Source organism: Orbicella faveolata, unplaced genomic scaffold (genome assembly GCF_042242905.1).
Source record: "Orbicella faveolata isolate gen_17 unplaced genomic scaffold, um_ofav_v1 contig_12, whole genome shotgun sequence".
Classification (NCBI taxonomy): domain Eukaryota; kingdom Metazoa; phylum Cnidaria; class Anthozoa; order Scleractinia; family Merulinidae; genus Orbicella; species Orbicella faveolata.
The window spans coordinates 29,829,933-29,852,051 of record NW_028301539.1 but is presented as its reverse complement, the minus strand read 5'-3'; the positions used below and the strand labels follow the sequence as shown (position 1 = coordinate 29,852,051).

Genomic DNA, 22,119 nt, shown 5'->3' with positions numbered 1-22,119 from the left:
ATTGACGTTTGTTTCCCTGCACTGGGGAATTTGATCAATTTTGTTTTAATACTTGTCCAATCCCAGCCCCTTCCCCGCACTCCCGCCCCGCGGAATTTATTATATCTAATAACTCCCTTCTCTGTTCAAACCTGCATTCACAAGGTCTTGAAGAAACCCTGGGGCTTTTTGAAAACTGTACCAAATAAACTAGTTTTATACAAAGTGATATCATTCGTTGTTTATTGACAATCAGTTAAATCATACAATTCTGTTGAATAGTTTATTTTAGCGAATATATAGTGATAAAGAACTTATTTTTTTAACGACTCTGTGGATAAATGCAAAGTCCTATGATATGAAAACGTTACAGTCACTTGGCGTTCTACGAGAATACCACGGTACAAACCGCACATAGAGAACTATATCGTCACCACACAAACGAGAAGCCTGGGGAGAGACTCATTTCGTAGTTGCTTGTGGGACCGTTCCTGGGGACAATTTTGTTTTGCCTCCAGAAACGTCAGAAACGGCCCCACAAACGACCGCGAGCGACCGTGAGCCGAGTCTCTTTTTGAGAAGAGATTAAAGTCCAACGCTCACTTCTACTTAGACCGCAAAGCAGTCGTTTTTTCTTCCCTATTCGGAAGGCAAAAAGCACCGTAAGCGTGATCCTCGCGCGTGAAGCGCACGAGCCTCACCTCCGATCCCCACCGTTTCCACAATCGCTCCAGACCATTCGTTCGAATACCGCCCGCGTCGCTCGCGTTCGCAAAAAACAGGACTGTTTTGCAGTCTAACTTCTACTCTCATTTGGCACTTCTATGAATTATGTAGGGATGTAAGACCTCGACAGCAAAATTCTCGTCAGATAAAACTAAACGAAGTACACCTCGTGCCAAGTGTTCATAGCTCCTTGGTTCACGCCGGTGACAAACCGCTTGGGGCGGAGTTAGTCCTTTGATCATTTGGCAGGCCTGACTATTTTAAAACACAGACTGGCTCGCAAATTGAAGCAAGAGGATAAAAGCAACGCGTAAAATCTCACGTGCACTGTATAAAATATATCCGGTAATAAATGGCACATATCTGGCATCTCGGTTACTTAGTAATAAGACTGCTAAACTTTGTTCACCAAAAGTGATTCTATAAGACACAATATGTAACGAATGCTTGAGGGACTAAGACTAATAAATATAATAACTTATCAATACTACATTTGGATAAAATACATCAACACCAGTGTTGGATTGTTTGGAGATGATATCTACCGTTTACTGAAGATCACCGCCCTTTGGACAAATATGAACTTTTTTTACTTTTCACTGTTTGTAATAAAGCTTGAAATTATTAGCAACTAGTCTGAAATCACAGATTAAGAAGAAATGAGAATGTATTTTACATGGAACTACTTGCGCTCGATCTGAAAAGTCGAGGCGGGTTTTAAAATATACGAACAAAAAAACAAACCACTCGATCCAACGACTGCGTTTTCGTTCCGTTGGGGTCGCAATCATGAGAGTTACTGAAAAGGCCCGTCATGTATCCTGTACAATGAAGTGTCCCTCCTTCTATGCCTGTATGTAATGCAAGTATGTCGTCCGCAGGAAACAGATGCTACGGAGTCTAAATTAAACTCTTTTGTATACACGAGACTCGGAATGCAGAAACCACAAGTGAGCAGCCTTCACCCATAACACATGACGACTTTATTGAAGGAGACGAAGATCCCTTTGTTTGGTTTACTGTAGAAAATAAAACAAGAAATTACTTTTGAATTTCCCACTTTGGCAGCTCATGAAAAATACCGGGGAAACATCGCAAGTTACGTTTCATATCAACATCGGTGTATCGCGAATTCAAAGCGTTATAACTCGATGATGTGCAGCGTTGAAATCGATGATGCAAGCCAAATCCTGAATTAATTAAGTATGAACTTTCACTTAATGAGTAATTTCTTTGAGATCGATTTTACGATAAAAACTAACGAAAAAAATCACGACGTTTCGACCTCTCTGAGGTCATTTTCAAGTGTGAGTAAAAAAGATATAATAATGACTTCGAAGAGGTCGAAAAGTCGTGATTTTTATCGTTAGTTTTTATTGCACAAACTTTTACAGATTTACTTACCAAGAAAATAATCTTTCTCCATTCAAAGATCCATCGTGCTTTCCCTCTGAAAGAACCAAAATGCGTTACAAACTAAAATGCAGTCAAACCTCTACTTTCAGGTACCTTGTGTCGATGTACAAATTCTCCTTACTCAGCCTAGGATTTATTTCGCAATACGACTTTAGAGAAATTTCCCCGCGATGACAAGAGTTTTTCTCAGTCACTTGAATATCTGGAACAGGCTACTGCTGCATCGATAACTACACTTCAAGAGACATAACAAGGTAATCAATCACGGATAACAATAAATCGAGGTGTTTTCTGATCTTTTTTCTTTAAAGCCAAAAGACTGCATTTGGCAATATATATCACTATTATTGCCTACTGGCATAATTTAAGGACTAAAAATACGATCTTTTTTTATCATCAACGCGTTATCATCAGCCAGTATCACACCACACAAACAAGGCAGGCACATAGAAAATCGAGAAAGATATATGCTCACCATGACCTGGTCCCAGTTCCACTCCGATATACGTGTCTTTGCGGCCTGGCAACGGCCCGATATACTTTACAACTCCGCGGCCAATCTCTCCTCGTGACCTCGTTACCAGTACCTCCATTCCCACCTGAATATCGCTGCTTGACTTGGGCGCAAATGGCTTGGTGAATACTTTCGTATCTGTAGGGGACGCGGTGACTGCTGAATGGTATGGAGTGGTTGTAAGAGACTGGGAACTGGTAGAATAACTTGACGAGGAGGTGGAATGGTGACCAACATCACGCAGAGAATAGGTGTAAGGAGAAGACTTGATGTGGTACGAAGAAGTGTAGTCGTCTTTGCTGCCCAAAACGTCGTTCAGGGACCCCGTTGCTAAAATGGAAAATGTAAGAACCGAGAAAGGTATATAAGACATTCAACAACTGTTGAGAACGGTAAGCTTTTCAGCTGTCGCCAATGTTGCATTAGCTTACATTTTCAATAATTATTACAATTAACACATAAGCAAGCCTGAGTGCGAGCTCGTTTTCACTCTATCACAGGGCCAAGCCACGTTTTTTAACAACTATTTACGAAAATTACGGGCTTACTCTAGTCACCTGCTCGTCTGGGGTTTGGGTACAAGGACGAGCAGGTGGCGACTAGCATGTCATGCTATGTAGTATCCCTCGCAGCCCTTATTTGGATCGTCACACAACGCTAGGGAGATGAGCGCTACGCGAAGATCAAGGCACAGACAAGGTCACTTGTATTATGCCAAGCTCCTGATTGTGCCAAGTTCGTAATGATCCATTTACCTCCATGATATGAATGAGGTCTTCTTCTACGCCCACTGATTCTGTCAACTTGTTGATACCGAGACGAGTCTTGACTGTAGGCACTTGCTCTTGGTTGCCTCGTCGCAGCATCTGTCCTGTAGTCGCGATCCCACGAAACGACAGACGAAGTGGAAGACTCGGAGCTTTGTGTGCGCCACCTCGGGTGAGTTGCAGTATGGTGTCCCAAGCCATGCTCTAGATCATCAGAGACATCGCTGTCTTCTCCTAACGAGCTTACGCGGTGCCTCGGGACAGTAGCCCTGCTTCTGCGCGAAGTACTCGCAAGCTTGTCTTGGAGGGATGTATACGACGACGATTGTCTCGTGGCTTCAGACCTCGGCGAGCCGTAGCCGTTCATTATAACAGGAGATGACACTGCAGCGTCGTGGGATCGGGTGTAATTCGTGTCCAACGAACTGTACCGAGTTGGTCCGAGCCCCAAACTGTCGCTTCTCGTGGCGAAGCTAACAGACCTTGCTGTAGGTTCCAGATCTGCATACTTGTGTCTGTCGTATGAGGTATATTTGTCGAATTTCTTTGACAAGTCTGTTTCGCTCTTGGCTCTGCCGAGTCTTGAGCCATTTCTGCTTGTTATCGTTTTCATTGTGTCCAGTTCTTGCTTTGCTTGTTTTAGTTTTGTTTGCAGACGGTCGTTGTCTCGTTGAAGTTGTCTGACCTGCTGCTCGAGAGTGTTGTTGAGTACTTGAAGCTCGATCATCTTTCCTCCGGCTCTGTTTGATTCCAGAGATCTCCGCCGCAAACGTGCTATCTAAAACATAAAAGTTAACCACACAAATGTTACACACCGGCCAAAACGACATTAAAACTAAGAATTACCGCTTAAAAGAAGGAAATGAATACTTTAATTTGAGGGCCAGACTATAATGGCAGAATGACAACCATGAATCGGGACTCAGTAAGTCACACAGGGCACAATGCTTTGAAATCTTTAAATAATTTAGTTATCACTGAAAATTAACCATACTTGGTATTAAAGTGTAACTGCCTAAAACACAAACTTGCTATGAGAAGTGCAAATTCGCAAGAATATCTACATTACTGTTTCACAATGTGGCCAACAAACCTCTAGTTGCAGGTCTGAATTGAGCTTGTTCATTTCTTCAAGGCTTAGTTGATTGACAGTTTTCAGACTCTCTTGCTCATCCTTCAACTGCTGATTGGTTCTCTCCAGTCTCCTCACAGACTCCTGCAGTGAATGGATTTCCTCGTCTTTCTCTCGTAAAGTTCTGTTAAGATCCACCACTTTCTGCTCCAGTTCATGTGTTTTCTCGTCATCTTGCTTGGCGAGAGAGGCTACAGTCTAAACAGACAACGTGCAAGTTAATAGCCCTCTGTGTCGTCGAACGCGGTTAAGAGCGGGAAGAATGTAAGCCCGAGTAAAGAGACGCTCATTCGCGACTGTCGATCGAAAGAAAACGTTATAGCAATGACCCACACCTACACATATACATTGCGAGTCGGATTGGTTGATAGTTGCGCGCGAAAATTTCACACCAAGTAACGACCAATCAGGTGGCAATTGAGAGGGTAGCTTGAAAATGAGGAAGACAAAAGAGACGTCTTTTACTCGGATTACAGAAATAGCAAACAGGCCACTGATGCTGAAAACAAATACCAAGAAACATAGCAAAACTATGTTTGAGCCAGATAGTCTATTTGTGTAAAACGTGAGCACTGTTGTTTCCAAAACTACCAAAAAGATGGAAGAACCTGTCAACTATTCGTGACTTTTTGGCGGAATAAACGTGTAATGCCTTTAGCTAAAAGGTGCTTAAAATATCACTTTTCTTCCGAACATATAGCCAAATTTTGTGTTGATACTTAAAGTTTCGGGCTGCCTGTAACAGGAATTATGAATTGAGGCCTAGTGAATTGAAGTTCTTTTAGGATAACTGAATTTCGTCCTAGCCATTATGTTTGTGTACATTGGTTCAATTTCCCAACCTTCCAACTTAACACTACGGGATACATCCTTCAAACCAGCATGGTTGCATCATGAATAGTGCAACAACAAGAGAGTGAACTCGTTGTTTCCCTGGTTTCAACTAACCTGATTATTTTGTAATCTCAAACAATCTCAAAACATCTATTAGGTTACTGGAATTACGTTTGTTACTCATGCTTTACGGCAGACCCACCTCAATGCTCAGCATCTGCTGCTCAAGGTCCTCATTCCTGGACTTGACTCTCCTAAGCTCTGCTTCATAATGAGCCGCCCTCTGTCTGAAATCATCGACCAGAGTGTCCCTTTCCTTTCTAAGAGCTTCCAAATCAGACGATAGTTTCAATGCAGATGGTCCGCTTTCTCCATTCACAGTAGCAAATGCACTTCCACGGCTTGGAATAACTGATTCATGCGACAATGGAGGAGACACGACACGGCGAAAGGAATGCTCAGCTCGACTTCGAATTGAAGAAACTGGGCCTTGCCCTCTGGATGCCCTGCTGGGACCACCGTGGGAAGGTACTGGAGGTGAACCTCGCCCGTAGGATTCTGCAAGGAGTTCCGAAGGGCTTCCAGTTCCCGATGTTCTATGCCTCGGACTGTTTACAGATGGTGTGCTGCTCTCAGTTTCTCCATGACTAACTCTTGAGCTTCTAGATGGCATCACAGGAGGAGCTGCTGCTGAAGATCCATTACGTGAGACTACTGGAGGTGTACCTTGTCTAAACGCTCTCTCCGCTAGGAGGTCTGATGGGCTTCCTGCTCCAGATGTTCTATGTCTTGGACTGTGCACTGAAGGTGTGCTATTCTCACTTTCTCTCTGACTTTCCCTTGAGCCTGTTGGTGACATCACTGGAGTTGCTCCTGTAGATCCATTACGAGAGGTTATTGCAGCTGTGTCAGTAACCTGTCTATACACTGTCTCCATATGCAGCTCTGTGGGGTTTCCCGCTCCTGATGTTCTATGTCCTGCACTGTGCACTGAAGGTGTACTATCTCCACTATCTCGGTGAGTCAAATGCAAGTTTCTTGGTGGTGCCACAAAAGGACTGGCTCCTGCTGGAGGTTCACCATGGGCAGAGAGTACAGGAGTACTCCTCTGACTTGAGTGAAGGCTAGCATCAGCATCCTGGCCTGATCCGCCTCGAGGGCGAACGCTGGTGCTGTGATTGGACCCTGTGGGACTTTGCCTTACAACAGGAGATATCGATGACCCCTCTGCACCAGAAATGGGTCCCCGACGACTTTCCAAATGTGATGCAGAGTTACCAGTTGTCAGTAGCTCCACTGAAATTGGAACTGTTCCAAAGAGGCTTCCCGATCCACCAAGGCTTTGGGGTCTCAATGGTGGTTGTGTCTGGGTGTGAATGGACCCAGGAGGGCTTCCTCTTGAGGCCACTGGTACGCCTGTATCCGACTGGCTGCGACCTCTTGGAGACATAATAGGAGATGGTAAACCAGATGAAAACAAAGAACTACTGTGCACTGATCCTGCCGGGCTGTGTCTTTGAGTAGATGAGGTGATTTCGTTAACACTTGGTGATACGGCTGGTGTGCTGTAGGTTACATTGGTATCAGCAACAGGAACTGTAACAGCATCCAAGACAGAGCCAAGAGGACTGGCTCTGAGAGACGAATGGGCATGTTCTCTAAGCTGCTCTTCAGTTGTAGTCTGGACAGTGGGTGGTACATGGTCTGTTTCTTCTGTGGAGTCATGATCTCCAACCGGTGTGGCATGTGGGGAGGTGTATCGTGGAACAACATTTCTGTGCTCTTCTTCAGTCAATGGGGTACCAGTGATAGGAGGTGGGCTGTCATGCCTAAGGGCCTCATCTAGTAAAGGACTTATAACGGAGTCGTCTCTTGTTCCTGCCTCACTAGGTACACTGGATGTAAAAGGTAGACAGGAAGATTAGTAGAAAGTCAAGAGTCTATATACTCGAACTTGACTGATAGTCTTCATATTTTATGTTTTCATCCTGTATGTCAGGAATACAATCATTCATATAATCTATAATACCAACAGCCGAATCGTTCTTTTTACTAAACTTGGCTCCACATATAACAACTCTCTTAAGTAGCAATGAGGTTTTTGTCTACATGTACACTGTCATGTAACCTTCCCTTTTGTGTTTTTCTGGATTCCTTGCTTAACTAGCCTCTTTTGCAAGCATTATTTGTGTCATCATGCAATGCCTCTCCCAAACTAGTAAGGAGAAGCACTGTTTGACAACATGATATGGCTGTGAAGAAGATTAAAATCAAACCATCCACTTCAAAAAAGATGTTAATCAGTCTGCTGAAGCAACACAAGAATGATCACTTGAACCTAATTACATGAACTAGTTCCTATGCGTCTCCCCTTTCTGAAAAAGGTCACTGATGGGTTCGACTCCTTTGGGAAAACTTAATTTTCATGTAGCTTGCGTCCTACTCAGTCTGTCAAACAAACATCCGTCATACGTCCACCAACACGTTTAAGTCATTGATTTGAAGATGATTAACTACATGGAAATGGATTAAATTATGGACAACTTGAACTAAAAAATAAAGATATTACAATGTCGCATTTGATTTAGATTCCCTTCATAACTTCCACGTGAAAACATATTGGAGAATCATTTCCTGCCCTTATTACATAATAATGCTCTTAAAACTCTGGTGACAGCAGAACTGACTGACCTATTGACAGGACTGTCTCTTGATGACACTCGGCTGTCATGCTCACTGTGGCTGCTAGGAACTGGAGAGGCAGATGAGGGCGGGGCTGGGGGCCTTGAACTGGAAAGTACTTCTTCTGCTTCATTTTCTGTGAGAGATTCATAGAACAAGTCTACAAAACACATAACATACAACAGTTGTTACAAAGTCACAGGGCATGACTTAAAAACACACTCATGAACCAGTTGGCCCATCATTTTTCAGGCTTGGTCACCAGCATAAGAGAAACCTGAAACTGAGCTGTTCAATGCCTAACATGCCATCAGCTTATTATCATAATGTTTCCACAGCATCAAGGCATTAACTAATATTTGCCACTTTGCTGGATGGGCTACTAGAGTCTGATAAGTTAAGAAGTCTACACAGAACAAATAGACTTCTTATTATTGAGATGAACTTCAAATCTATATCTACCACTCTGATCATCAACGTCTCCACCATCAGGAAGTGACTGAAGGCCATCACTTTCACCTGACAGGTCTCCTGGTCGAGCCCCTGCTTCCAGTCCTGGATGCAACAGAACAGGACTTGACGGCTGCAGTTCTTCTGTAGAATCTGGCTGAGGTGTCAGTATGGGAGGGTCATCATCATCATCATCTCGCTGACCAGCAAGGGCACTTAGGTCAACATCAGACATTACTGGTGACGGAACTCCACTTCCTGGAACCCAGGAAGGCTCACCATGGCTGAGCTAGATGGGGGAACAAATTTGAAACAACTGGATATTTTTTTGCTATGCAGACAACAGTTTTAGCAGTAATAATAACCATGAACAGAGATGATGCATCTAGCTGATCAATTTCTCATTTCTCATTATCAGTGCTCTCCTTGAAACAGCAATGAAAAGTGCAAACTCTTGCTGAGCTCTTCCTTCACTTACTATAGATAAACGGGAACAAACCTGACAGGTTCTTGGATTGGACTGTGAAAATATACTTCACCTCAAAATAATTTTGACATATTTGTACTGTATGTTAAGTTTACAGCTTATTCATCATTCATTTTTTAGAATACTTATTTCACCACGCAAAATGCGAAAAAACGGAAACAGTTCAAAAAACAATTTTAATTTTCATGTGGACAAATGAATCCCAAATAATTCTATTTGTCTAATATTCTTCACAACTGGGATGGATTGAACTGCTGAAATTTCCAGTTATTATTGCCCAAACGTTCCAAATATTCACGATTTAAATAAGGTCAAGTTTATACTGTAACCATTACTTTTCAGAAATCTTTCTGTAACAATCATTGCCATTTTCATTTATTAATTTTGCACTACTTTCCTTTAAGGACTTTGCTGTGTTGATAGCTATTAGTGACCATAGCGTAATAATTGGTGCTATACAAAATTATACAAAAATACATCAAAACATGGATCTACTAGTTCCAAAGCCAATAATATCTGAAACATCAGGGAGAATTAATGGAAATAAATAAATGGAATATACTTTTAATTACCACAAAAACATGTTTCCGAGTCATGGTGCTCTTAAATGGTAAGTCTTTCAAAAATACTATCATCAAGCATGTAGACTACCGCAATTTGCTTAAAGCTTGTGTACCTACATTAACTAAATGGACAAGAATCCTGTAAAACTTACTATTGCTCTGAAATTGTCTCGTCTTGCAAAACAGAGCACAAACACTTAAAGGTGTTTCAATTTTGGTACTGAATATGATTTTCTTAACACCACAAAAATAAAAGAAATATTACATAGCATGAACCAAGCCGGAATTGACATTGTTTACAAAAATTGGGCACTGAAAACAATTCAGTTTGAAAAGAATGAAAGAAAACAACATTCACAAAAGTTCATTGAATATGGTGATCAGATCATTGTGAATTATTTAAAGAAGAACTCTTTGAGCATCACACTGCTATTTGATTTCTCTAAGTGACCTTCTTAAAATTAAGCTACGCTCTAAGAAAACTGTTTGCATCTCCGAACAGATAATGTCTGCAGACAAACATCAGAGCATATTTTTATAATAATGCCAAATGGAGGCTATTGCTTTTGTATGCAACAAAGAAAAACCCAATCAGAATTGTAGATTCTAAATAGAATATGGTTAGTGCATGGTTACTAATGATACTAGCATGAAATTCAACTTGACTCTACCTGATGCTGGAGCAGCTCTCTGTATAGTGGACTCATTTCATTCGCAGTCTCAGTTCGGTTCTCCCTTGATTCCATGTCTATAAGTGTACAATGTATGAGATTGCTTTGCTTTCAGTCTCATTACATCAAACTCTCATTTCCCCTTACCAGTTTCCATTAATTTCTTTGATGCTAGTTCTGAGAATTAGGTTTTATGACAAAATGGTCTCTTCCTGGATTAATATATCTATTTTTTTGTAAGCTACATGTATACATTGACATTGTGAGGAGTGATAATATGTTGGTGGTTATGGATAAAGGATACCACTAACCTGCATGTAAATTTTAATATTACACAGTTACTATTCTGTTAATATTTGATTCCCTTCTTCTTCTGCCATCTTCCTCTGACACAATGCATATGAATGGCCTTTTTTGTTTTGAATCTAAATTATTACAATAAACATAGAAAAATCCCTGCCAAAAGATATAAATATGGCTTATTGACCTAGTGTGAGGTAAAGATGCAAGATGGCTGGCTATTGGCCAAGTCCTTTTTACACTTGTTTATGGACCAAGACAGAGTTGAGGTCCATAAACATGCCAAAAAAAAAAAAAAAAAAAAAACGAGGCCCGCCCGCACGGGTAGCTAATCACATTGCAGGATTCAGTTCATCTTGTCCACTCATGGAGCTAGCCATATAACAATAATGTTTATTAGTTTTACTAGCAGTTACACATTGAATTGCAGAGTATTGTTCATAATTTTGTTAGCAGGTAGGACTTTGCACTGTTAAATTTCTTACCAAGTGGAGGTCTGTCGTGCACATCCACTGGCTCTGTTTCACCATCAGAACTCACATCACCAGTATTGGTTTGTGTCCCCCTGTCATTTTCATCAAACATATATCCATAGTTGGCTGTGGGCGAAACATTGACAAATTCAGTACACTTGGACAAGTTAAAGCAATACTATCGTATTTAGTGTCAACTGCTATATGGTCAGTGGTTGGCACTGACCCAGTTCAGACACCAAACTTTTCATGAATTTGGACCAACCCAAATTATCAAAAGTACCCCTGTTGATTCAGATGTTGAACTTAATTCGCTGAACTTAAATTAGTTTGAACCAAATCATTTGAAATGTCAGTGGTTTTCAGGCGAAGTGTAAACTGCTTGTAAAATTGTTATAATAATATATTCATTAGGTTCGGAACATGAAAAGTTCGACATCTGAATCAAAGCCGTTCCAAAGCCAAAATACCCGGCTGAGCTAGGTGGGAAGAACGACTGAGACGTTCCAAATTCAAATAGCCATTCTTAACTGATTCAGATGCTGAACTTTTCATGTACTTTTAAATTCAACATATTAGGTTCGGCTCATGAAAAGTTCAATGTCTGAACTGGGCCTCACTTTTTTGAATACTAGCCAGTGGACTAGTAAGCAAAATAAATCACTACCCACAAGGACATTGAACCAAATCATTTCAAATGTCAGTGGTTTTCAGGTGAAGTGTAAACTGCTTGTAAAATATGTTATAATAATATATTCATTAGGTTCGGAATATGAAAAGTTCGACATCTGAATCAAAGCTGTTCCAAAGCCAAAATACCCGGCTGAGCTAGGTGGGAAGAACGACTGAGACGTTCCAAATTCAAATAGCCATTCTTAACTGATTCAGATGCTGAACTTTTCATGTACTTTTAAATTCAACATATTAGGTTTGGCTCATGAAAAGTTCAATGTCTGAACTGGGCCTCACTTTTTTGAATACTAGCCAGTGGACTAGTAAGCAAAATAAATCACTACCCACAAGGACAAGCCACTAGTCCATAACACCGCCAGAAAAAATACACCTAGGAAATTAGAAACCATTCCACTCCTTCTGGTGTCCCACCCTTCCGCCAACAACCTTTCATTGACACTCGAGAAGGCTAGTATATATATTGAATGAAATAAAAAGGAATTATTATAACACTTTGTTGTCTATATTTGCTTTCTTTATTAATACAGTCAATATAAAAGTCCAACTTAATACTGGGTCAAAAAGTAAGTGGAGCACTATTACGTTGTGATGCTTGAGACCTTGTGGGGAAGATTGCAAAATACTATTTGCTCAAGTGGCAAATTGATTGAAAATAGCCAGCTTAAACAAGCTTGCCACTCCAACATTCTAATAAATGATTACATGTACAGCAAGTTCAGCAAATAAGGGAATTGTACCTTCTTGAAGTATTATAAAAATAACATCACTGTCTTCATTAACTTCAAATTCTTCAGTAGGAACAACATCACCACCAATAGCTAACTGACAGGTATGCGATCCAACTGGAACACCAACAGTGCCTGACTCATACAGTCCTTCATCTTCCTTCCAGTGGAGTTTAACAGAACCGGCCTAGAAAAAATTGACCCACACCTTAAAAAGTTTCTATGTAAGTCATAAGTTGAAAACTACATGCAAGGTCAATAACCCTGTTTGCTCGATCTGGCGGGGTTCCAGATAAGTTTTCAAGGCAAGGTATCAATAAGGAATTCCAATGGGTCAATTCCCACTGTTCCCATCAAATCATTATTTAAATTTTCAATTAATTTGTTGGGTCATGTAGCTGATCATGTTGGGTTTTTGACCTGAGATCCCTCACTTATCTGGATCACCGTCTGGAGTCTGGGGGATTAATTGTGGTGTCTAAACACAGGTCATGAAATGCCAGGTTGAATGGGTTTGAAACCATCTAATTTACCAGCTAATTGAACCCCGGGAATTGAACCCACCTCAGCTCTTGGCTGCAAAATCAGAATGGAACATGTATCTTAAAATACCTGATTATATAGCGTGTCCATCCCATTCCATAGAAAACTTGTCTGGAGCAAAAACTTCTCAATCATTCAACTTTCAGGTGGCTTTATTTTGTATTCAAATTCATAAAACTACTTATTAATTAGCGAATAAGTTCAGGGTAAAAGGAAATATTTTTCCTTGGCATGCCTCTCTCGCAACGTCAGCGATATCTTATAAAAAATCAACTAATAATTGAAGAGGCATTATTCGAAGTAATCTCGTTTAGCAAAGATAGTGGGTTTTAACGACGACGAACAACCATTAAAGTTTAATGAAGAGCCATCTTGTTAAGTTAAACACGTCTGTCTAAATTAAAATTGTTTTGACGTGCTAAGTAAAACAATTTTAGTCGAAATTGCCCCTACTTCGAAAGCGAAAGTGGAAGCAAAACAAATACAACCGTTGATGAAGAGGGGGCTGAAACATAAGCTCAAGCCACAGTGGTCAAGCTTGCACAAAATTCAAAATAGGCTGCCGAGAAAAATTGACACCAATACCAGTTGCATTCATTAGATAAGCTTTTCGAGCCACAATACTTTCAATAACGTTTCACTTAAAAAACTTGCTCTCACGAAGGCTGTTCGGGACCACCAAAACGCGTTGTCAAAGGTAAACAAACGAAAGCACAATCAATTTCTTCAGTTCAACTTCCGGATATCCCACATTTAACAAAGTATTGTAACAGAACACCAAGAATCAGGCGATGTAAATGAAAAATCCCTGGTTTCCTGCAGAAATAGTTACGATAAACCAGTTGTATGTCTTTACTTACCAGTGAGCTAATGAGATGAACTTCTCTCTCGAAGCATGCTCTCGACTTGACCCAGCGAAAGCGAACTACAACACTGTCCACTGTGGGAGTTCTTGTAGTTCTACCAGGCTCTGTTGACCACAAACAAATTGATATTCAAAAACGGATTTGTCTTCAATCGCCTTTTTCCCAGCGGAGAACACCTTTCATCATGCTTTCACAACTCAAACATTGAACTTTTTACACACAGTGAGTAAAGCTTTCTAGACGATTGCACATCAACGGTAAATACCTGCATAAGCCGACGAACAGACCAAACAATGTAACTGCAAGTCATCTTCGCTGCGAACTTCTTCTTGGCAAAAGGGACACTGCATCTCTCGAAAAAAAACACTTCTACTTCTTCATCTATTGTTACTACTAGAACATTTCATTTGTTTGTTGAAAGCAAAAACTGCGAGCCATAACCCACTTTTAGCTTTGACAGGAAGTCTCGTCTATTTGGATGTAATTTGATACAACTCTTCACCAGGCCTCCGCTCGTGATGCAAGGGGTGAACTGGTACATGATCAGATTTCTATCCGAGCTCTTGAAAAATCGCATTCCCTCACATGCACAGACCATTTGTCGAGAGAAGAACGGAATAAATTGCTACAAATATACCATTGAATTTCAATGGTAACAGTCCACAATGTTTTGATTCCATTTTGTAGCATTGGTTAGCTCCACCAGTCATCAAGAACCTGGCCTGAGGGTTGTACTCAGTATAGTTAGTTTCATAGTGGGACGCTCCGCCCCAAGGTCCAAGCCGAAAAACTTTTTTAACCGAAAAGGTACCCCCGCCACATGCCTTTGATACCCTGTTATCGAGCCTAGAAAATAATATCTCGCTGGTATCTTTCTACCCAAAAAGGTCCAGCAATTTATACCCCACCCCCCTAAAAAAATCACCAGTCAGTCCACAGACCCTTGAGTTCGTCGTTATCGTTGGATTAGCGAAATATTAACCCGGCGCGTGGGATACACGCGCTAAAACGCAACGGGGTGGGGATGTGGAAAGATCAAATAATTTTTTTGCGCCCGCTCTCGCGCTCGAAAAAAATTCGTAGCAAAAAGATGAACGTCTATGGACAGACTACAAAATCACCAAATTGATACTTTCAAATCGCAAAAAGGCCTTTGCACTTCAGTGATACATCTGTACGAGATATTTTGAATGACCCTTTGAAATACCTAATTGTCAATTTTTCCTACTTTTCTCCATACTTAAACTCGTGAAAACTCAATCATTTTACTATACCTACCTGCAGCCTGAAAAAGGACTCCTTTCGGGCGGAGCCTCTCCCTATAGTTCATCAGAGGACCCTCCCACGAAACAAAAGCATATCATCCTGGTTTTTAGCCAGGCGTTAAGAACACTGGGTGTGCAGAATACCGGTAAAGGATGGTTCTCTGTCAAGGAGAAAGTGATTTATTTTAGAGACTTGAATAGTAACATGGTTCCAGGTCTGGTGGGGGGACAGGGGGCTGGAGTCCGGAAGAATAGGGGGAGGAGGGGTACGGGAGGCGGGAGAGGAAAGGGCGGGAAGCGGGAGTTCTAAGAAGGCGGGAAGCGGGAGAAAGGTGCGAAACGCTAATTTTTTTAAATTCAAAAATGCGTTAGAATACTGTCAAAAACAAGAACCCAAAATATATTTGACTTGCATTAAACGTCTTCTCAGTCACTTCTTAGCAAACGAGCAAACGAAAATTTGCGCTTGGGCTTAAAAACAGGCTTACTTCCGGTGAAATAGTAAACCCGTTTACAGTGGTTACGTCATAGGTCATGAAATGTCAAGCGGCGTGGGCGCACATGTGTCGCGTAAGCTGTCAAACTGCAAAAAGGTGAGACGACCTACTTCCATGATTTAACTGTCTGATCCCAATAAACGCCGGACTGGTTACTGGAAATGCGTATACTTTATCAGAACATGAGACAATTTAGAATTAACTTTTGAAACCGTCGTCACTGAAAACGGATTTCAGAAACAAATCTGAAGAGCCGATGAAAATGAACTGAAATGGTGAAACTCAAAGAAGATAAACGAGTAGGTCAAAACTTCATTGAATTGAAACATATGGCAGCGGTAATCTTGTTAAATTATTCAAAAACAAAGGAAATGCTTAAGAATTGCGAAGCTAAATGACTAGGATGTGTTTTGACTCTGCCAATTTACAGTGGACGGGAGCAGCACGGAAAAGGGCGGGAGGCGGGAGTTTCTGACCCCCTGTCCCCCCCCCCCCCCCCCCCCCAGGTTTGGAAACTCGTCACCTTTTATAGGTAAAACGGAACTCCAATTTTAGGAAGGAGTTTCATGACGACTCCATATTAAAACTGAAATAGAATTCCTCCTCCAAATAAATTTACGTCCTCTCCCAATAGTCTAATAATCCCCTCGAGAAAACATCCTCTTGGTCGAATGCGGATTGCGTTGTACCTGGAAACTACAGATTAATTACATAGAGGAAAATAAGTTTCAAGGCTGCCGCTGTAATTTGTGCGGGCTCATGACGGCATGTGCATCTTGGAAAAGAGAGAATATTGTAACAGATTGTAAACGAAACCGCGTCTTTTTTCTATTTACTTACATTTACATGCAAAGTTGGAGAACAAAAGGTGCATCCAGACGCTGCTGATGACTCTGAGTTTTGGTTTACAAGATGGCAAAGCACTTAAGTTCGTTTTTGCCGTGGGCGACTCGCTGATTATGGGAAGATTCCACTAAACATCTGCCGTTTGCTATTTAAACAGCAGGTTCTTTAAAATGCAGCCCGTAGTCATGGTTTTGTTTGGAATGGTATTAGAATTACGCAGTCAAAACTGGAAAATTAGCTTCGACTGACAGCGGTTAAATAAGGTACAAAACAAACACGGTCAAAGCGACGAAAAAGCAACCATTTAATTTAAATTTTCCTTGTGTTATATTGCACTGTCAGCGGTGGCGGTTCTTGTTTATCACGTAAATTTGTACAGTCAGAAAGGAGACATTTCTTGATGCAACAGTGGGAAATAGAGTACTCGCATCAGAGTGAAAAACCTGCTCTTCACATGTGATGGTGAACGGAACAGTGTCTTCCAATGCGAATGCAAGCAATATTTCGAACACAGATCAAGTTAATACCTCTGATTTTTCGGGATTTTCTTCGGGATGCGTCGTGTCACTGGGTTTTCTGTTTATTTTAATGTTTCTTCTCAGTGTTCTGGGGAATTCGGTCGTTTGCTACATCGTTTATCAGAAACCGGCTATGCGATCCGCCATCAACATTTTACTGGCAACGTTGGCTATGGCGGACATGCTCACGGCAACTTTGTGTATGCCGTTTGCTATCATCTCCCTCATCGCGCAGAGGTGGCTTTTTGGCGATGTGTTTTGCCAAATAAATGCCATTTTGTTTAGCTTCTTGGTGACAGAAGGCACGTTCGTGTTGCTGACGATCTCAGTGGACCGATTTATGATAATCGTTCAGCGGAAAGACACTTTAACTCCGCGGAAGGCAAAAATATACATCGTAATTTCATGGCTCTCGTCTTTTGTAGTGGTTTTACCGCCACTATTTGGTTGGGGTAAATATGGCTTTGAGCTTGGTCAAATTCAGTGCTCCCTGCAATGGCCTAGTGAAGACGCAGTTGATTTATCGTATGGGCTGTTTTTCTTTACTTCAACTTTCTCAGTTCCGCTTCTTCTAATGGGATATTGCTTCGGTTCTATTCTGAGAACGGTGCGAAGAAATTCGACACGCATTCAGAATCACCCGCCTGTACCCGGAGGTGTTATGACGAAAATGCATAGACCAGGCAAAATGAACATCGACTACAGTTTTAAAACAAGAGCCTTTACCACCATATTAATCCTATTTATTTTATTCGTGATCTGTGGCACGCCGTACACAGTGATCCGGTTTCACCTTCTCGTCAAAGGATATGCAGATTCGCTGTCCTACACCGCGGATGTTGTGGTCATATTAATAGCCTACTTAAACTCTACTTTAAAGCCCATCATTTATTATATTCGGATCAGCAAATTCCGAGAGGCCTGCCTGGACATTATGCCCTCATGGTGTCATGTCCCACATTGTTTGCCGGGAAGGACAATGCGACGAATAAGGCCACATGTAGTATATGAAGTGGATAAAAAAATTGTAACCTCAGCACTCTAAAGGAAACTTCTACATAAAGACACTGATTATACATATCATTATAGAAGTGCCTGTGAGCTGTTAGCCCAAAGGTCTAATATAACTGTGGTTGCCACACACGGGGCAACAATCCAGGAATATTTTTGTTGACACTCAAAGACTTTCAGCAAGAGAATTCATATTTAAGAAGAATAATTAAACTTATATCAGTTGTGAACTTTAAACTGTTATGGAATGATTTTGCACTCATGGTGTAAATGTTTGTTTTATCACGATGCTGTACATGACATTTTTTGAATAATTAATCACTTTATGGCTAGCTCATATTTCCAAGATTACTAAATTATGGCAGATTTCTGATGCTAAACAATACTAAACTTGTTCCTATATTGGTGGAGCAGTTTTCACTTAAGTGGCAAAAAGTAATAATTATTGGTTTTGAATGACTTCACTACATGATTAGATTAACAAAATCACACCACCTTTTCATCCAGTCAGAAGTAAAACCAAAACCAAACATAACTTGCTCACATGTTTTCCCATCCTTTGCATCAGTTACATGTAGGAGTATTTACTGTCAAGTTTTGATTGGTTCACTGGATTGTCTGTGTCCGTTGTGACTGGCTAGAGTGGTTACATTAGTTTTACAAAACTTAATTGAAAACTGCTCTTGACTAAGGAATACTATTTTTATGTTAAAATTTAATGCTATTGGTCATACAAAAGACATAGGTGTAAGTAAGTAAAGTACAGATGTCCTGAGTATCATATCACTGAAGCCAACTGATGTATCTCTCAAATGAAATTGTGCACAATTTAAGGAATCATTTTTAAAACAAATTTTTGCACCCAGAAAATTTTTAAGGTTTGGTGGAATTACAGCATTGAATTGTCCTCAAAATAAATGTTCTTGAAAGGATATTAAATTAAAATATATATATATTTATGGTAACAGTAAAACCTCCTGCATGCGAACACCGATGATGCCAGAACAAGCATCTGCATAGAGGTGAGTACTGATGAGTTGTTAGTGTGTAGTTGGGACAGCGTTGGCTTAGGTGTGGTGTCTAGTGACAGGAGGTTTGACTGTAATAATTTTATTATTGTGAATTATATAATTAATAGAATTAAAAAGTATTAAAATCAGGGAAGGTATTCCAAAAACTGTTGTGCTTCTTGACTTGATGTTTTATAGCTTAAGCTTAAAGAAACACGTCAGGCGTGTAATCTTTTCAATGGTATGTGCCAGATCTCCAACTAGTACTTCATGTGGTGTAAAAGAACAAGTAGCTTAACTGTTGATTTTTGCTATTGAAGGTAATGTTCATGTAGAGAATGTGTAAGACTTTGCAAAAAGTTGCATCTTAGGGCAGATTTTTGATACCATGATTGTAGCATCAACTGATAATAAGTCGTTACAGTGTTAGAAACTAAATTTTGACAGCACTTGCCATTTGTCAAGTAACTCTCAAAGTGTAATTTGCATTGTTCCTTGGAAACACAAGTCCAACCAATTTTGTGACCAAAACCCCTTCCATTAAGAAGCACTCAGCTTGTGAAAATAAATCTACTCATGAGGGACATGCAATGGGTGATCTGGCATGATTTCTGGATGGGCAAAAATAGTGAAATTAACTATTTCGGCAGAAACTCAATTTAACTTTTTTTAACAATCACCACTCAAGGTTAGTTTTACTCAGTGTGGGTCGTTGGGAAAGAGACAGATTTCAATTGATTCCACTAAAGTTGGAAAATAAGCGTCTTAAAAAGTGCTAAAATTTTGGAAAGTTTACATTTTATTTATTTATATGCAGAATAGGAGTGAAATTGTACATCCTTGAGTCTGTTATGTCTCCCACTCCTAGATTATTGTAGGGTTCTTAAAACATAAAAAGTCTTGCAGAGCTGACTTGGGATTAATTTTTTATAAAGCCATTTAAAACAGTTTTAGAATCACCGATTTTAAGAAGAGTACTTTTGAGAGAAGGGGTCAAGAGTGATTAACCACCATAAGACAACATCAGAGTTAATCTTACTTCAGCACTGCAATTTATTTGTGAAATCCTCAATTTAACACTCTGCTACAAATAAACAAAATATGCAAGTGTTAAAACCATAAAGCCCAATGCATTTATTTACCATTCTTGTGCCTCATTTGAACATTTATCTGTTACAGACTGAAATGTGTGATTTAATGGATATTTTTCTGTGGTAATAAATCTCTTTTAGGCCATTTGAATTCAATAATTGACTCATTGCCATATACAGTAATGTTGACATATAAAAATAAATGTTATTAATAATTTCTACTTAACTACAAAGACCAGTTACTTCAATCTGAATATAATTCAGCTGAGTGAATGTTGAGACATTTTAAAAGGGCAGTAAAATGTGTTTTAAAATATTCAGTTAATTACAACCAGGATGTGAAAAATAATGCCAAGCACAATGGATGAACAGGTGCAAGATGGTACCCAGCATTAAATGTTTGTTCAGTTGACATTTTAATTGAAAAGTCTTGTCCTGGCAGATTCTCTTCACTTCTGCATAACTAAATAAATTTCTGTTTACTTCAGACATTTTTCAAATACAGTGTATGCCATATTCTTTTACCAAAGATACACAATTTTCCATTTGCACTAGTTAAACCATTTACCTTTCTTTGGTAAGTACTAATGACCTTTATTTTGCATACATATGTAAATTTTGTCACCGTAAGAATAAACAACAGACATACGTTTTTCTGAAAGCAAAGTATATGGCTTCAATTCTTCATCCCTGGGGACTATCTTGCTCAGCAAAGCTCTCTTTCTCAACAGAGTCAGAAACCAGCAAGATCATCATTAACTGCAGTTTATAATCATAATTTATCAAGGCCTTCAGTTTGGCAAGAAAGTATTGTACAGAATCCTTAAAAAAACATTTTCAAGGTAAAGGTACAATAAGTTCACATTTATTTTTATCACAGAAAGATAAATAATGCTACCATGTAGGATGCATATACTGTCGTACCACGCAAATTCTAACTACTCTGACACATGCAGAGATAGAGTATTCCTTCTCAGACAAACAGATCCAAAACTGGAAAAACAGCTGTCAGGTTTAGGGAAGCCGAAGGGATTAAAAGTTTGATTTAATGTAAATTTACATAATGTCTCACACTAGCAATCTGCAATATATGTCTATTTTCACATAGTATTTAGAATGCCGTAGTGAAGATATTAAATATTATATAAAGATACAAATCACAAGTGGAATATATAAATTATATATCTTTTATATACAATGAACTAAAATATGTATTCCAGAGGGTAAGTAGAGATCCCATTAATTAGTGCTAAAATGAAAAAAAATTACCTCTCAGCCTCAGGTGAAAGGAATAATGTTTTATTGATAGCACAGACATCTGAGCAAGCCAATAACATAGATATCTCAGTCTCTAATTAGGTTTTAAACTGGCACAATTTTGTATTAAAAATAGAACAAAATGGAATTTGATGTGTGATGCTGCAAGGTACATTTGGATTCCCTTGCCCCTTCTGTACACTGACATTTGCTGATGTCATTGCTTCTTTCAATCAAAAACTGATTAGTATACAGTGTGGCAAAGTGGATGGCAGGTGTGCACTGAAATAAGAAAATGTAAGCTTTTACTGAGTCTCAACTAAAGAGTGCATATCAATGTTAGTTCTCAGTGTGTTGATTATGAAAAAAAATAGGAAAGCAAAGAAAGAATAGTTTAAAGTGGTACTATGACCAAATCTTTACCCCTTGATGTTTTAGGTGTATCACATAGAACTCCATGAAAGAACAAAAACGCTGTTTACTGTTTGCAAATATCTGCATCAGTTCCAGAGATATGTAAGTTTGAAAAATGTCTAAAATATGCAAATGAGATGACTGATGACATCATACACTCAACCCAATATTCAACCTCGTTCCCAAGGTCTCTCATCTTACCACCCCTCCCTTTGCTCGCTCCAGGGGGCAGTAAGATGAGAGACCCTGGGAACGAGGTTGCCCAATATTATATTAAGTATATGAATAGAGCTATCTTGGCCAATTTGCAACACAGACCATTGAAACTTGGCAGGCTAATAGTTCTACAGGAAACACACCTATGGCTATTAAAAATTGTTCCCATGGCA

At 39.8% G+C, this 22,119-nt stretch overlaps 2 protein-coding genes across 4 annotated transcripts; one reads left to right on the top strand and one right to left on the bottom strand.

The window, feature by feature from the left end:
• Positions 1–205: 205 nt before the first annotated feature.
• Positions 206–14,305, bottom strand: LOC110060411 (uncharacterized). Of its 3 annotated transcripts, none has more exons than XM_089283240.1 (13): positions 14,087–14,305; positions 13,816–13,925; positions 12,425–12,599; positions 11,007–11,120; positions 10,222–10,298; positions 8,513–8,789; positions 8,060–8,210; positions 5,571–7,263; positions 4,496–4,732; positions 3,391–4,180; positions 2,597–2,965; positions 2,110–2,155; positions 206–1,724 (listed from the first exon to the last, which is right to left on the bottom strand). In XM_089283240.1, exons 1-13 carry the CDS (start codon positions 14,169–14,171, stop codon positions 1,667–1,669), a joined length of 4,182 nt encoding a protein of 1,393 aa, XP_089139366.1. In that variant the 5' UTR covers positions 14,172–14,305; the 3' UTR covers positions 206–1,666. The 3 variants fall into 3 exon arrangements, with proteins under 3 accessions (XP_089139366.1, XP_020622841.2, XP_020622840.2); XM_020767182.2 differs by having other exon boundaries at positions 8,060–8,186; positions 8,570–8,789; XM_020767181.2 differs by having other exon boundaries at positions 8,060–8,186; positions 14,087–14,304.
• Positions 14,306–16,223: 1,918 nt separating this feature from the next.
• On the top strand, positions 16,224–19,135 carry LOC110060399 (high-affinity lysophosphatidic acid receptor-like). Its single transcript, XM_020767168.2, has one exon. The coding sequence runs from the start codon at positions 16,889–16,891 to the stop codon at positions 17,990–17,992; it is 1,104 nt and encodes a 367-aa protein (XP_020622827.1). The 5' UTR covers positions 16,224–16,888; the 3' UTR covers positions 17,993–19,135.
• The last annotated feature ends 2,984 nt before the right edge of the window (positions 19,136–22,119 follow it).